The 17,402-nt window shown below is 39.8% G+C and overlaps 1 protein-coding gene across 2 annotated transcripts in view; it reads right to left on the minus strand.

The window, feature by feature from the left end:
• Positions 1-1,422: 1,422 nt before the first annotated feature.
• The window catches only part of gsk3ba (glycogen synthase kinase 3 beta, genome duplicate a), a 59,546-nt gene continuing 43,566 nt past the window's right edge, over positions 1,423-17,402 (minus strand). The window contains exons 4-11 of one of the 2 annotated variants that reach the window (XM_017713466.2): positions 14,393-14,503; positions 11,891-12,021; positions 9,788-9,894; positions 8,489-8,586; positions 7,758-7,865; positions 4,129-4,315; positions 2,486-2,584; positions 1,423-1,942 (exon numbers count right to left, since the gene is read on the minus strand). In XM_017713466.2, coding sequence (XP_017568955.1) covers positions 1,872-1,942; positions 2,486-2,584; positions 4,129-4,315; positions 7,758-7,865; positions 8,489-8,586; positions 9,788-9,894; positions 11,891-12,021; positions 14,393-14,503 — 912 coding nt within the window. In that variant the 3' untranslated portion in view covers positions 1,423-1,871. The remainder of the gene's footprint in view (positions 1,943-2,485; positions 2,585-4,128; positions 4,316-7,757; positions 7,866-8,488; positions 8,587-9,787; positions 9,895-11,890; positions 12,022-14,392; positions 14,504-17,402) is intronic. The other variant, XM_017713467.2, reaches the window with a different exon arrangement.

Genomic DNA, 17,402 nt, shown 5'->3' on the forward strand with positions numbered 1-17,402 from the left:
GAAAGACAGGGAAAAAAAAAAAAAAAAAAAACACTCAAGTAGTGGTTACAACACAGCCTCAATGATCAATGATTCAACATGGAAAAAATGACATCTCCATCATCGCTGACAGCCAGCATAGTCTTTAACATAACATTGACCGTGTATCACCTCGGCTATGACACCATTCATGTTCAGGTACAAACTAATATGACATTGAAGTCTACTGAACGCCGAAGCTTTCAAGTTCCGCACTCATTCTATTCATTTGTTTTTATTTATTTTATATATTTTTTGAAAAGTGCAAACAAATGTTTTTTTGTTTTTTGTTTTTTTTTGAAGCAACTCACGGTGTGACCAAAAAGGAGGCCGAGCACAAACCTGAGGACTACTGACACAGAGGTGACCAATAAATAAGAGGAAATAAACAAGGGCTAGAATTGGATCTACAGTCCTACAGGGTCAACAAAACTGCAGAAAGCAGGGGCACATTAGCTAGAAAATCCACCGTTCCTGGCAAAATATGCCCCCATTTGGATCTATATGCACGTGTGTATAAGTGTGTGTGTATGTGTGTGTACACTTGAGTGGTCAGCAGCCAGTTGGCTACCACATAAAATCCTTAACCTCTGGCCTCAATGATCTCTGAAGTGATGAATACTTGATATATATCTATATACTGTATAGCTATATATACTTTTTACATAATGCAAAGTAATATATAAACTGTGTATGTATTTATATATGTATATATATATATAATACAAGAACACAGAAACAGAGACATGTCAAACAAGTCTCATGTCAATCAAAACATCTGCCCCTCCCCACCCAACCCCATAAAGCTCCTGCTTTTCAATACAAAATAAAATAACACAAACATAAAAATCATACGTGAGGATTAAAAACTCCTAAATAAAAGTTCAGACCATACTGATCTTTTTTTCAGTTGGCTTTGTCACTGAAACATGCACGGCTGTTGGGCGGCTCGCTGCACACAGCAAGTTATTTGTAAATATGATCTATATTTAAAAAAAAAAAAAAAAAAAAGTCTGCAATTCCTGGACTCCTGTTTGTCGCTTCATTTTACCTGCTAAAATATTATTTGATGCTCCCAACCAAATTCAAGCCATGCACTCCTGGACTTGCCAGAAGGGGGCGGTGGTGTGCAGAGAAGGTGAGAGGAAACAAAGGAGAGAGAGAGAGAGAGAGAGAGAGAGAGAGAGAGAGAGAGAGAGAGAGAGAGAGAGAGAGAGAGAGAGAGAGAGAGAGAGAAAGGGAGAGGGAGAGGGAGAGGGAGAGGGAGAGGGAGAGGGAGAGGGAGAGGGAGAGGGAGAGGGAGAGAGAGAGAGAGAGAGAGAGAGAGAGAGAGAGAGAGAGAGAGGGAGAGGGAGAGGGAGAGGGAGAGGGAGAGGGAGAGGGAGAGAGAGAGAGAGAGAGAGAGAGAGAGAGAGAGAGAGAGAGAGAGAGAGAGAGAGAGAGAGAGAGAGAGAGAGAGAGAGAGAGCCCCCATTTGAACAGCAGGCTCACTAAACTGAGATGGAAGAAGATGGATTTGGCTACCAGATTGCTTTGTGATTAAAAGATTGTCCACTGAGAATGAGAAATGTTACCTACATAACAGGTCTGATACGAGTACTCCCCTCTGTGCCCTCGCTCACTGCTCTCTCTCTCTCACTCTCAACTCTCTCCAGAAATGACACTCAGAGAGCTGCTTCCAAGTACATTGGTGAACTCTTTCTGGACTGTGTCATAAACACTTAAATAAGGGTTGGCTCTTGCAGTCTTGAGTAAGTGTGGTGGTGAAGATGATTCAAACCCCACCCAGTTCAGCTGTGGAGCAGTTGGGCATGGCCTTGGAGGGCTGGGCTGGATGCGATTGGCTGGGGCACTCAGGTCGAGGTGTTGGAGGCAGAGGCAGAGGCTGCAGTGGTGGTCTGACCGCGATCTCCACTGTTGCCATCTGGACAACAAAAAGAGAGAATCTTGTCTATAATGAACCCCAAGATCACAAAAACAGTGCATAACAGCAGTGAAGGCTGTTTTTTTCCTACAAAGCAGGATTTCACAGAAAACTGACAACATGTAAATTTATGACCTAACTTTATGACTGTGAACTGACTCATGACTCAGACTCATTCTGAACTGTCACCTGACTCAGACTCCGTTTTAATGGATTCATGAATCAACTCAGACATGCAGTTAACTGACCCATGACTCAACTTGCACTGAACCAACTCATGACTTGAACTCTGAACTGACTCGTGACTCAGACTCTGTCTTAATAGACTCATGACTTGACTCAGGCATGTGATTTTACTACTGGACTGTATGATCTTTAGCATGAGTTATCTGGTTAACTAACAAAAATCCTGCTTTGTACAATACCTCCCCAGGTGACCACTACAGCAGTATTCCTTAACTAACTATTAATCCTGTTCTATGATTAATCCAATACACTGGTTCTTAAGACTGGTGTACCGAGGGAGAGAGAAAGGAGACAGACCAGTAGTGGAGGAGGCATTGGTGGGGGTGGAGGCTCCGGCCTGATTACGCGCATGGGCAGGAATCAAGATGGTGGCCAGAGATGGGTTACTGGACAATTCTGAGGAAAAACAGGAAGACAGGAGTTTTAATAATTGCATTTTCAGTCTCCATTGTCCCCAGTGATGACAAAGGCAAAGTGTGATAATTCTAACTTATAGCACATTACAAAAAGAACAGTGAGCACAGGGGTCCCCCAGGGCTGTGTGCTGAGCCCCCTTCTGTAGACACTCTTCACGTATGACTGCGTGGCCTCCCAGAACAACACCAGTATCATCAAGTTTGCTGATGATACTACAGTCGTTGGACTGATCACTGGTGGGGACGAGACAGCCTACAGGAAGGAGGTGGCTGAGCTGGTGGCCTGGTGTCATAACAACAATCTCTCCTTGAATGCAGACAAAACCAAGGAAATGATTGTTGATCCAAGGAGAAGCAGGAGCTACACGCACCCCTGTACATAGGTGAGACTGAGGTGGAGAGGGTGAAAACCTTCAAACTCCTCGGCATCCACATCAGTGAGGATCTCACCTCATCTCACAATACACGCCTCATCATCAGGAAGTCCCAGCAGCAACTGTACTTTCTGAGAAGGCTGAGGAAATTTGGCATGCCAGCCAAAATTCTCAGCACCTTCTGCAGGAGTACGATCGTGAGTGTTCTTACCAGCTCCATCAAGGTCTGGTATGGAAACTGCACTGCTCAGGACAGAAAGGCTCTCCAGCGTGTAATCAAAACTGCCCAGTCCATCTCAGGAGCAGCCTTCCCCTCACTACAGGACATTTATCACACCAGGGTCATCAGAAGGGCACAAAACATCAGGGACAGTACACACCCCCAGCACAGACTCTTCACACTCCTACCTTCAGGCAGACGTTACAGGAGTGTAAATTCCAGGACAACTAGACTGACCAACAGTTTCTATTCACAGGCCATCAGGCTGGTGAACACCTCACTAACTACCTCTTCCACCCTCCCAATCTGAACTGATTTAACCTTGCATTCAACAACTGCACCTTACCTGCACTGTACTGCTGCTGTTAGAACAATACTGTTTACATCTATTACTGCACAGATCAATGTTGTTTACTGTTTACATCTGTTACTTGATGCACTTTATGAACAGCTGCTCTACATATTTGCACATTCGCACGTGTAACTTTTATTTCAACTTTGCACTTACTGTACATTTTTTTACTTTTAACTACTGTTTTAAGAGTTATTCTTATATTTTCTCTTTTTATTCTCTTAAGATTATATTTGGTGAATGGAGGAACAGCAAAGTAAGAATTTCACTGTACAGTGCAACTGCCTGTTCTGCTGTGCACATGACAATAAAACTCTTGAATCTTGAAATTCTGCAATTCCTTTGATACCACATTTGTGATAGTAAGTAAAAAGATTTTTGAATATTATTTGTATCTCATTAAAGATACTGCCATGTGTCCAGTCTTTCCAGTTTTGTCAGAAAAATTGGGCTATATTACTACCATGTTTTGGTCATGCTTTTCACTGAATCAGAAACTAAGAAGTGCAGACCTGAACTTGCCAACACAAATACAAGTGATCATCCACGTAGTTTCTTTGTATGAAAGCAGTTCTCACCTTGAGTGGTGAAGTTAAATAGTGATGGCTTCTCTCGGCCATTGGGGAGTTTGATGTTAGGGTCCCGCAGTTCGTCGAAGAAGGAGTGTGCGCAGGCCTCGAGGGGTGTGAGGCGGGCGGTGGGTGTGTACTCCAGCAGCCGAGAGCACAGGGCGATGGCTTCAGGGGGCGTGCGTGGCCGGAACACCTGCAAACCAATCAGCAGAAACCACAGTTAGTGAAGACAATAGCACACAGACTGCAACCTACCAACCAATGAGTGCAATTAGCAAACAAGTGGGTGTAGTATCACTGAGGAGACCAAACAGACGAGCCCCAACCAAATGCTTATTCAATAAAGAGAAGACAAAGAGGACATTCAATGTTTTCTTCTAGCCTAACCACTCTTTCAATTTGGTAGTGATTTCAGATCCTGTAGACGCTCTCGACCTATTCGAGATTTCCTGAAACTAAGCTGATGCTTACTACTCTGACATTTATTCAGCAGATTAAGGAGTTATGATATAGGGAGCCCTTTGTAGGAGCATATGGTATTGACCCAGTGCAATTTTTCCTCTTTGTATACAGATATATTGTATCAGGTCTCAGCTTGAAGGGGGATGCAGGGGAATACCACCCTTCCAGTCAAAAAATCTCCATTGCCAAAAACAGGTAGAGGTGTAACTATAAAAATGGTTGCGATTTCTACATGTTTACTTTATATGGAATTAGTCAACAGTTTATATTAGTGTTGGGGAATATGATAGTTATTATCATCAGGCCAGTCACGATTATTGCAATTATTTGACAATTATTTCGGTCACATTGCATCACAACAAGTATAATGTGAGCTGGACACAGGGGCTTGAGCCAAATAATTGTAAATAAAAGAATATCCCATCATCTAACTTTTAGTTCTAACTTAAAGTCCTCACTTTTACCAGTGTGCTGTAACAGGTTTAGAAATTTGTTAAATTGCATGCTGTTAAAGCTAATGGTAATTTTAGCATGCATGTTTACAGAACAAGTTTTATAGCGCACATTTTCGCAAAGAAAAAAATGTGGGCTTTGGCCGACGGTATAACTACACACACTTGTTATGAACAGCACAGTGAAATGCATCAAGACAGCTGATCAGGTAAGCAAGACAGCTGATATGGCAATTCAGACATGTACTTTACAAAATGACTAAATGAGCAAAACAAACAAATCACTGATTTTCGTTAATTATACAACTAGTGATTGTGTTAGGTCTAGTGGTCATGATAAATTATGTCACAATGCGTCTCAATGTGTCTCCTACTGACAACATTGTGGATACTTAAACATTGATCAGCTGAGAGCACAGCTAGGTTCAACTGGATTTTGTGCACTGCAGTATATGGCATATATAAACGCTGAATAAAAATCCTTGCTTTCATAGTACATGTTAAAATTTTATGTGGCTCTATTAGTTCTTTTTCTCTCTATTCCAACTGATCAAATCTATCGTCTTCAAGTATCATTAACAGTACAATGTGCTGGAATCCAGAGCAGAGATAACACAATGTGTGTCACAGTTCAATTATTAATCGCCTATAGTGTTTCAGAGTTTCTGCGCTGCATGTTTCAGCTTTATATAACTGCCACTCAATCACACAAATGGGGAGTTTAATGCCTTAAAATTCTTACTGAGAAGAAAAAGCAGAGAAAGGAAAGGAGAATGAGAAGGAGAGATCTAGAGAGATAGGAAGCAAGAGATTAAAACTGATTCCAGTCAGACTAGGCCTCCTGTGTTCTTGTATGTACTGTGGGGAGTGACCACCAGAGGGCATCAGGCAGCTCGCGACAATAAGAACTACAGAAACACTGAACTGGGCTGAACTCTGATACACAAGACTATTGAACCACATTTAAATGTAGATATTTTTATTTTAAAACAAACAGCTTTTTATTACTGGCCAAAAGGAAATATTCATATCTGTTGTAACACGTTGTGACTATGCTGCTGTTGTGGATGCTGTTTTTCTCCACATGCAAAGATTCACACTAAGTGTCAGCACAGGACTACTTCAGAATAAAGGCTGGGAAATACTGGACTAAAGCTACTATTCACTTCTTCAACTTCCAATTCTGATCAACATAAACTACTACAATTAAAAATGGATCAGAATGAGAGAGTAAACGCACTATATATTGGCATAACACCTTGAGAGTTCAAAGAAAAAAGTGTATTACTGGGCATTGTTGCTTCTGATTAAACATTTCTACTCCTGAATAGAGATTATATTGTGACAAGCGTGACATCAATTGTAAGCTGTATGTCCGAAAGTATCCTGACACTTTTCTTCTAATTAGCAAATTCAGCCACATTAAATTGCACCCACTGCTGACACTGTTCAACTGTGCATACTTGAATGTATAATCTGCATAGAAACAAGAAGTGCTTGAGCAGCTACACGAGCCTAAGGCTGCATTCAGACAGTGGAGCCCGAAATGCCGTTATATCCTAACACAGGACTCAGAATCCGCAGGATCTACATTCTGTCATGTTTTTTCACCATCAGCCAACGTGTTTTTTCCTCCACAGATCTTTCACACCAGATTTTTAACTTTCTAACTTGTCAAGTCCCTTTTCACAAGGTAACTAATCAAAAAAAAAAAACAGGTAAAAATGAACCAGGCCGTACAGTTGAACACTGCAGCTCACACTAGCACAAATAAGCACTACATTCTCTAGTCTGTCATTTTGTGTGATGTGTGATGTATTACTGAACTTTCCATCCATAACTTCGTCCAACAGACCCGCTCCTTCACTGTGCAAAACTTGTCCATGCGTATTCCCAACAGTTCAGATGTGTTTTCTTCTGCCGAATACACTCTGCCATCTGAAAACAGCCTAAGCATTGACTGGAGAGGAAATAGGCTCCCCTGCATTTGACTAAGGAGCAGTGGAACATCAAATACCTTTGGGATGAGGTTTATCGAACATCAGTGGCACTAATGCTCTTGTAGTTGCATTCAATCAAATCTTCACAACAATATTCTAGTATCTAGTGTAAAACCTTTCCAGAAGGTTAGAGGCTATTACTACAGTAAAGGAGGACAAACTCTGTATTAATACCATCGATTTCAGAAGAAATGCTGGATAAGCAGAGGGATACAAGCTTTGGGATGTGCAGTGTGCACACACTCAACAGTAAGCCTGGAGTTGCTGTCACAGACAAATCTGATATGAAGGGTGTTACAGAAAAAAGCATGAGCAGACTGGAGAGCCTTAAACTAATGTATGTTTCCAAATCATGCATCAGGATGGCCTGGACATTTGTTGGAAGAAAGCAGTAACAGACTGCATCCCCGGTGAAAATGAACACAAACTGGCTATAATAGTCCACCTAACAGAAAAAACACAAAGTAAAGAAGAACTGGTGAGGATGAGTGATCAGCATGCAGTCCACTGCGGTTTGCCCTATAGACAGTGGACAGCTAGATTTACTTGAAGAGCGAAAGCAAATAAAGCTGTCTGCTCACTCTCACAAGACCAGGATCAACAGAAACTGTATGAATGGGTTGGAGCCAGGACACACAAAGCAGCGAGATGGGAGATGGTTCTGCATGATGGTAATGATGTGTGATTGCTTTGAAGAAAGAAAAAACGGATTTTCCTGTACCTGTTGACTCACCTTAGTCCATGGGTGGGCCTTTATCTGGGGAAACTTGAACTCAGTGTAGTTGGGGTTCATCTCTCGAATCTGTTCACGAGTGGGTGTACCCAGAACCTGAGAGATGCACACAAATATATAGAGAGAGAGAGAGAGCGAGAGAGAAAGTGAGAGCGAAAAAGAGAGACAGACAGAGAAAAAGAGACAGAGAGAAAAACAGAGAAAGAGAGTGAAAGAGATGTTTAAACGTAGACAAGTAAATTTCCAGATTAAAACTAACAAAACAAAGTTTCAGCTCAAAAAACACACAAAAAACCTTCAGCACAAAAGAGTGGTTTGATTTGAAATGCTCAATTTTTTTTAGTCCAAAATCTTTTTGTATAAATTATCATAAAATAGTGTTTCAGGCATCAAGCAATGTAATGTAATCACTTTGTGTAATAACTTTCAGTAAGCCAACTTTAAGAGGCTTCAGACATCTGGTTCCCATCAGTACCACTAAGTCGGCATGTTTCTCTGCAATTAACTATTTCGCATCAAACCACCCTGAATGAATTTGTTTACATCTTAACGACTGATTTATGCAGAACCAAAAAAATTAAATAAAAATCTGGAACTTCCATTTGTCTTTGCTTTAATGGCAAGCAAGAAAAAGCTTTTCTGAATGAATGAGAACACACACACACACACACACACAGACACAGAGAGAACCCTGCACAGCAGTGTAGAGGCGCCACTACCTTGATGATCTCTACCAGCTGATCCACTCCGCTGTCGCCGGGGAAAATTGGTTGCCCTAGCAACAGTTCAGCCAGAACACAGCCAGCCGACCACACGTCTGGATAGAAAAGAGGGTCAAAGGTCAGAAAGAGGAGCAGAGGGTGAAGAAGGGAGTGTGGCTAATGAAATCAGTCACATGCCACACCACACACACTTTGTAGTCTGAGATCAGGAGCTCCACAACACGCACACAAAGAATCTGAGTGAGTATACCTCACATCTACAGTTTCAGACTGTATGCGTCTGTGCAACTTTGTGTGTTTTAAACATACTTCTATACTGTGTATGCAGTTTAATACTAAAAGAAACAACGTAACGTCCTGTAATGAATCTAAAAGTTTAATTGATCAGTAGAACACAACAGAACAGCTATAAATCATTAGCGATAAAAGTCTCGCAAACCAGACTTCTACCCTGCAACAACTTTCCCCTCACTTCACTGAAAGTCTGCAGTAGTATGTAACACTGTTAAAGTCTCAAACCATACCATTCACTCACCAGTCCATATATGGGAACTATGTTGCAAAACAAGCTGGTTTCAGCCAATTTAGTTCCTTCCATTCACTTAAGTAAATGTTTCAGCTCTGAGTGCTTTTTGAATGAGGCACAATACAGGACAGGCAATCAGAATAGATCGGTCTTAAATACACAGTAACAATAAAATCGCCAAATGATAAATGCAGAATACTGGCCCCTGAACAAGAAAGAGATATTTGAAACGACATGCAAAATTAGGAGTCACAGCTCATTTATCATGACAGGTAGGGTCTCTGTCAAAAAGTGATATGTATTTGCAAACGCAGGAAACTCAAACTCATCTACCAGCTAATATAGAAGCACAAATTAAATATATATATTTTTTGAGCTATTGTTGCAATGTAATATAAATAACATGAGCTAGTACTGTACTTGAATGTTCCTGCTTAGCATACAGTGTTTGTGTGATATATAAAAAGAGATGGCCTCATGTATGTCTGAGGGTGGAATGCCGGAGGTGGAGGCCAGAGATAACGTTATCCTATCTATACTGGGTCGTGGATGATGGACAGTTCTAGCGTAGGTGGCAACAGATAGTGTCACTTCCACAGGAGCAAATGCTTGTACTTGAAATGTAATATCTGCGTTAGCAAGCTATAGTGCTCCTCAACTGGATGTGTAGCATTTACAAAAACCTGCTGCATGCTATATAGGCAGTTATGCAGTGTGCGCTATGTAGAATACGCAGTATATGAAGTTTATGTGAGTTAGCCTCAACATACCTATGCTGGAGGTGTAGTCAGTAGCTCCAAAGATGAGTTCAGGGGCTCTGTAGTACCGTGAGCAGATATAGGACACATTTGGCTCTCCACGAACCAACTGCTTAGCACTGCAGGAAGGAGAATATAACATAGCCGTAAGTCAGAAATCAGACGCTCATAAATCTTTCAAGTAACTCTCATCAAACTTCTGAACCAACACGATTGTAACTGTAATGACCATCACATGGCTAGAAAGTGCCAGCAAAAAGGTCAAATTTATTAATTATTAGCCAAACTTCTAGGAAATCTCACAGCTGGTTGAAGGCTCAGGGTTGAATATACACTTATCAGCACAACAGAATTTTATATGAGGGGGTTTCTATTTTGGACAGTGTTATTTTTTACAACTAAAAATTGTGACAGAGGAGCTTCTGATGGCTGCCGCCGTACTACAGGGCCAAATTTAGATAAGTTACAGCATGCCAGTGTTTTTCCATATTCAGTTCCTGGACTTCTGTGGGACTTTAACTGTGCCTTAATTAATCATTATTATTTTGCTTTTTTAAAAAAGAAAAGGATCACATCATAATATTTAAACCCAGGTTTAATTGAGAGAGCAATAAGCTAAATATATAATATCATTCACAGGCTATTTTCTATTGGGAGGTTTCTGTCCTAAACCCTAACCCCTAAATTTTCACTTGACAGATGTAATTTGAAGTGGTTTTTAAAATAACTTTAATATATTTTAAAGCAAAGTTGAAAAATTTCTCGATTTCTCATTTAATTTTTTTCCCCAACAACTCTGCCTCACATTTTCATGTTACTAGCAAAACACAAAGTTGGGGCAGTCGTGGGCTGGAGGGGGCAGTCACGGGCTGGAGGTCAGGTAACCAGCCCTGTGACCGGAATTTAGTAGAATGATCCATATAACTAATATCTACATAGCTAATCAATAAAGAGATGTTATATATTTGGTTAGTTTCAAACAAGTATCTCATTTTGCAGGTACAGTATTTTTTTGGTATAAATACTGTACCTGCTTGATAAGATGCCAAACAATGCAGTTAAAGTGGCCCTGAAGTCATCATTTAAAACAAAATCTGCATAATTTTTTTTACAACAAATTGTTAAGTAATATACATGTTAAATTATACATATACATACACATACATACATACATACATACATACATACATACATACATACATACATATATATATATATATATATATATATATATATATATATATATATATATATATATATATATATATATATATAAATAAAATGCAGTTTCCAATTTCCAAACCTGTTAACTCACTGTTACATAGCATACTGATGGGACAGCATCACATAACTTAATTTAGAAATCAGCAGATACATTTGGCTGTATTATGTCTGATTAACTGTATGAATATCTTCCCTCCCATTAGTTGGGTTTTGTTAGACTTCTCTGAAGTATTTCAATGTATGCCTAATTTGTAAGGACAGAGAAGGAAGGGAGCAAAACAGACAAGTCAGTTCAAAATAAAGCGACAGAACATTCAGATATGATGGATACTATTCTTGATTTCAGTCATTATAAATTTATCAGAAGACATCACAGCAATGTGAAGACAGAACTGAAAAGACCGGAATCTGATGTGAAAAAGTGGTCTAGAAAATCCAGACCACACAGAAGTAGAATTCAAAATATTTGTCTGAACTCGACAGGACCTGAACTATAATCCATGTTCAACTGGTTTCGGACATCAGTTCTAGAACATTTATCAGGGATGGGTTGAGCTCAGATTTCATATGTGGGTTTCAAGGAACCAGCCATTCCTCCTTCCTAATCTGCCAAGCTCTTAATCTGACATGCTGTTGCAGTGAGAACAATGCTTTATGTCAAGTTCATCCAGACTAAAAACTTTCAACATGTTTCTGAAAGACATTAATTAATTGCTGAATCAATTTATGGAATTTGATCTTAATTTTGGATACTAAATAATACCAGCTGTCATCGTTGTAAGGTTACTTGACATTGTTGGTTTACTTAGTCTCTGTGGTTCAGGTTAGGTTCAAGTTTAGGCCTGTTGACCTAAATATCAGTTAAAATCAAAGCTCTACACACTGACAGACCTGCCAAAGTCGCAAAGTTTGAGTACAGCCGTCTCAGGGTCCAGCAGCAGGTTCTGTGGTTTGATGTCCCGATGGCAAATTCCAAAGGAATGGATGTAAGCCAGACTCCTGAAGAGCTGGTACATGTACAACTGCAGCATAGGAGACAGAGCAAATAAGCACATTAGATTTACTTATATCTGTGCATGTATAACCAGCTTCATGGAGACCAACCTAAAGACGTCCTTTTAGTTACTGAGGTTTAGGTGACAAACAAACAAACAAATAAATAACAAAAAAAAAAAAAAACACAATATAGAACACATTATCTACAGAATACATATGGGCTACAAGCAATACATACATTAGACACAATAATACACAGGACAATAGCCCTCGTAAAACCAGAACACAAGAATGTGTAGTCCAGCACAACTTCCAATGCTTGCTACATCTCACAGTAGGGGTGCGGAAAAATCGATTTAGATGCATCATGATACGGACGTGAATGATTCTGAATCGATTCACAAATGTCAAAAATCTATTTTCTATATTTTACTTTATACCGTAATGTTGACGAACACAGAGGGCGGAACTTGGAAGTGGGTAAGTGCAGTGCCCAGACAGTCTGCGGCGGCACATAGCAAAAACAACTGGATGAGCAATAAATCTGACCGGCTCTGCATTAAAGCCAGGTTAGATCAGGAGTCACAACCCAAATGTTAAGAGGAGCCATTTTGTCCTTTCAACAAAAATCAAACCACCTTGGGAGCCGCAACATTTAATGCCCAGTATGTCTCAGTGTGTGCTGATGTCCTAGTATAGGTTAAAAATTATGAACAAATACAGACTTACTTTGCTCTGCTTTAAGCTTTAGTTAGCTCAACTATAGCGGTTTTCCTCCCATCTCCACCAGAAAACCCTTCCTTAGAAGTAGAGCAGCTTATTGCAAAATGTCTCTCAACGTTCGGCTATTTTTCTTGTTCTAATTTTTCCATTCCACCTTAAATTCTGACTGAGATGCCAAATGTAAATGTGGCACCGTTTAAGGCGTTTGACAGTCTCTCGCAGATTTAGCGTTCCAGAAACAAACTGCGCTGCTTATAAATGTGAATCTCCAAAAGTTTGTCTTCACTAAATCTCTCTCTGCTTTCTCGTTTGCTACTAGCCAGGAGAGACCGTGTTGCTAAGTGACCTGCGGTCTCATTGGGAAACAGGGCTTTCATGCTGTGTTGCTCACGCCCAGTCTCGCAGATATTTTACTGACACAGTGACCCCTGACTTTCTACAACACGACCAAATCTGGAGTTATAAAATCACTAACGTGTGCTGCGTGGACAGCCATTATCACAGGATCTTATTTCACCGTAACTGCGCATTTTATCACAGATGAGCGGCAGCAGCGTCTCATGAGCTCCAAACATGCGCAGCGAATGAGAGCCTTATAATTCACTTACCACATCACTTTCATTTGATTTATTAATAAAAGATATTGGAACTAAATTCATTATAGATCACTACAAGTACTTTGCTTTAAAAGCACCAAGTCATCACACAGTGAGAAAAATAAAAATCCTGTATAGAAAAAAAAGAAATCAAGATGCATCGATAATCGTTTTATAATTGCATCGCGGCCTCTGAATCGTAATCGAATCGAATCGTGAGGTGCCAAAATATTCCCACATTATTATAGTAATAATATGTGCTATGGTTAAACTTGCTAAGTTTCCTGTCTGTAATCTCTGAATGTGCTTGTCTTTGTTCCTGGCTGCAGCAGGAAGGATATAGCGGCACACAAAGAGTGATGATGTCATCACAGCGGGCCGAACAGTGGTGACGCAGGATTGAACAGGAGGAGAGAGAGATTTATGCCAACACACATACACACACACACATACACACACACACCAGAATGGTTGACGCCTATTCGCACTACCTATATTAAAACAGAGCACATACATATACATTCACAAGTTTGAGTAATTTCTCATATGAATATTGTTTTATATACAACACAATTTACAATCATATGTAAGGACCATATGTAGGCTTGTTCCCTGAGTATATTTTCATTTACTTTCACTTAGAAAATCAAGAAAATGTGTGATCTGACCAGGGGTGTTCAAATGTCTCCACACAACTACACACAATGCAATATTTGAGCATTTTGGCAACACCAAGAAGTTGGTATGAAAGATTTAAAAAAAAAAAAAAAAAAAAAACCTAATTATCTACTTTTTTTTTTTAGGACTTTGTCAGTTTATCTTTCACCAGAAGTGATAGTCACTTTTGAACATTTTCATTCTTTTACAGTGTCCTATTAACTATAACAATGATATCACCTAGAATCATTTTATCCATTTATATGCCACAATAGTTGTTAAATATTTTATATTATATTTGCTCCTTCTAAACTTCTAAATGCTGATCACAAGCTTCTAAACGCTAGACAGAAAACCTGTCACACACATCAGTCAAAGACAGAAACACACACACTTTACTGTACAGCTGAGGGATACACACCTTCACATAAACCATGGGCAGGGTCTGTTTGGCTCGGCTGTAGTGTCTGGCTACTCTGTACACAGTCTCAGGAACATAGTCCAACACCAAGTTCAGATACACCTCATCCTTCTGCAAGAACAGAACAGGAGAAAAAGTTTGATTAACCAGAGAACACAGAGTATACATATAAAAAATACATTTTATATAATTAAAGTTATTTCTGCATTTGAATTGGACAGTCAAATAGTCCATGACCATAAATGCCAAAATCAAGAATCAAAATACAAGATTATAGGACAAGAAATGCAGGTGTGAAAAAATTTTATCCAAACTAAACATTCAATGACATTACAAGGGCTACAACAACTTAACATTGCAGATAACGGCAATAATACATTTCTGGCAATAAATCAAGTTATCAATTATTTGGCTGATGTTAATGTGAAGAGCAAACATGTGTTTGACAGAGGGAAATACATAGCGCACACTGCAGTCAAAGACTATATATGCACCCTGATGACTGTATAGAATGGGGCTTATAGACAATCTCATGTGATCAATATTGTGTTAAAATGCATAAAACTTTGTTCTCTAAAGAAGATCCGTTCACTTATTTACACTAGAAAAAAAAAAAAAAAAAAAAAAAAAAAAAAAAATTCAACAAAATGTCACTTGAGCCGGGTGCCCAAACTTTTGCATGTGACTGTGAAAGACTTGTCTTATATACATCTGTGTCTTCACCCCTGAATGGATTCCCTGTGGCTCAGAATATAGGCTGCCATGACGGCAGCACAAAAACAGGCTTTTTTCCTCCATGAAGTCATTGTGGTTGTTGACTGGTACGCATTATGTAGGCCTCTTCCCGAGGGAGACGGAGCATCACCCCCACCATCTTTACATAACACGAATATTTAGACGTCGATGTCACATCCGCACAGGCCATTTAAGCGCACCAGGCATGGGCGGGCCGGAGGTTTTTGTCCACTGGGCTACCACTATCCTGCATCTGATGTCACTTCTTTTCTTTAGCATCCCTTTTCCTTCCTCCACTTGAAATGGGCCCACATGATCTACTTATACCCACATTTTACTGAGTCTGGTTCCCCTGGATTCTTTTCAGGAAGAAGGAAAACAAAACCACAGTGCAAAAACAGTATTATTCTGCCATGTAATTAATCAGCACTGCTGAAATGATTTCATTTTAAGTCTTAAGGCACAATATGACCTGAATCCAGCGTACCGTTTTACTACAAAGCACAAATCTCACACTTCAAATAGTTAAGATGTATAGAAAGTTATTCCACATAATTAGATGTGAAACCAAGTCAGACTTTTGCACCGTGGCAGCGATTTGAAACAGATGTCTGAGGAGCTTAATGCGTAAAAACATTTACATATAAACTACATGTTTAAATGAACACTATTTAAATGTTAGTTTTGAAGCCTAAAGAATGTTTAAGTGCTAAAACACTCCTACTTTCCTAACTGAAAGCTGTAATCTGCCATAAATGCAGGACAGAAGCTTGTCTTTTTAAATGTTTCTGCATCACTGATGAATATTACAGAGCATTTCTTTTACCTGAAAATCAGACCATTAAAATCCACAATGACATTTTTCCATAAATCAACTAATTGTTGCAGCCCCAGTCAGAGTGTAGTATGTGCAAGGAGCACATAGCTCAGCACACAGCTCAGTTACCATAGCAATCCTAATGGTCACACAGCACAGTCTGACCTCATAGCCCTCTGCTGACCCTGTGATTTGTCAGTTGCTGACTGCAAGAGAATCCCACTGACAGGATACTTTCAAACACAAAAGAACGATAAAGAGAAGAAAAAGGGATTAAGAGCTAGCAACTCCAAACAAAAAGGATTCCTTGGTCTTTATGACCTCCTGATTTAATCATAGTCCACTACCACTGCAGCTGGGGTACCCTTCCAATCTGTCCACCAATCGCCACTGGTCCACACATCTCCTCCAACACATGTGAAGCTGGCCTCCATGTCTTCTCAAACTACCACCCGGCCACACAGTCTAGATCTCATCCAACCGTCCATTTAATCCTTGCCTCACAATGAGGAAAGCCTGACTGAGGCCATCCCAGAGCAATACAGCCAATTATGTTCTGGCCCGTGTCTTGCTGACCTCTATGCAGTGCACTGCATAAACTTCAAGTGGTGCTTTTCATCAGCAGCTCTCAAAGAAGGCAGTAGATAAACAGGACTGTAACTGATGCTCAGGTTTATGAACATGCATGTTACTGTCTAAATGTTCGTAAAATTCACTGAGATCTTATATACTAGCATGAACATTGTCCCTGATGTCAAAAACTCATCATCCACTTTATTAGAAATTCCTTTTACATGCACTCAATGGCCATTTAGTAAGCTATACTTACTTTCTAGAGCCACTAAAAGATGTGCAATTACAGACTGTAGCTGTTGTCTGTAACTGTACACATATACAGAGGATCTATTAGGCAGAAAATAATTTGAAGAAATCAAAATAGAGGTAGATGAAGGGAACCTTATACATAGGTGTTTAAGGTGCACTTAGGTGTTTAAGATTGAAGACTAAGATAGATGATTCAAATTTCTTCACAGTAAAACTGACCACTTTCGGCTGCTCTTTATGCATCACTTTATTCGGATAGCCACCATGTATGTATGTATGTAAAATGAAGAATGGTCCACCACTCAAATACCCACAGCACAGAGCACCAGTCCTGTGGTCAGAAACAGACCAGTGATGAACAGGGTAGATAAACTGTTCATGACAACCAATTGGCTACACTCTTATCGTACCCCAATGCAGAGGCCTTATAAGGTTGGTGGTGCTTAAAGTGGTCACTGAGTTGAAGGCAGGGGATTCTAATCAAGTGGACGGTGCATCAGGAACACTGTTCATGTTGGGATCTCAGTGCCTTAAACACAGAGCTATTGCCGGCTTTTGAGGAAATCGGAACATTTTAAAAAGAAAATTTAAACAATGAAATAACTCATGCATTCAAAAACCTATCAGTGATAA

The sequence above is a fragment of the Pygocentrus nattereri genome, chromosome 6, assembly GCF_015220715.1.
Source record: "Pygocentrus nattereri isolate fPygNat1 chromosome 6, fPygNat1.pri, whole genome shotgun sequence".
Classification (NCBI taxonomy): Eukaryota; Metazoa; Chordata; class Actinopteri; order Characiformes; family Serrasalmidae; genus Pygocentrus; species Pygocentrus nattereri.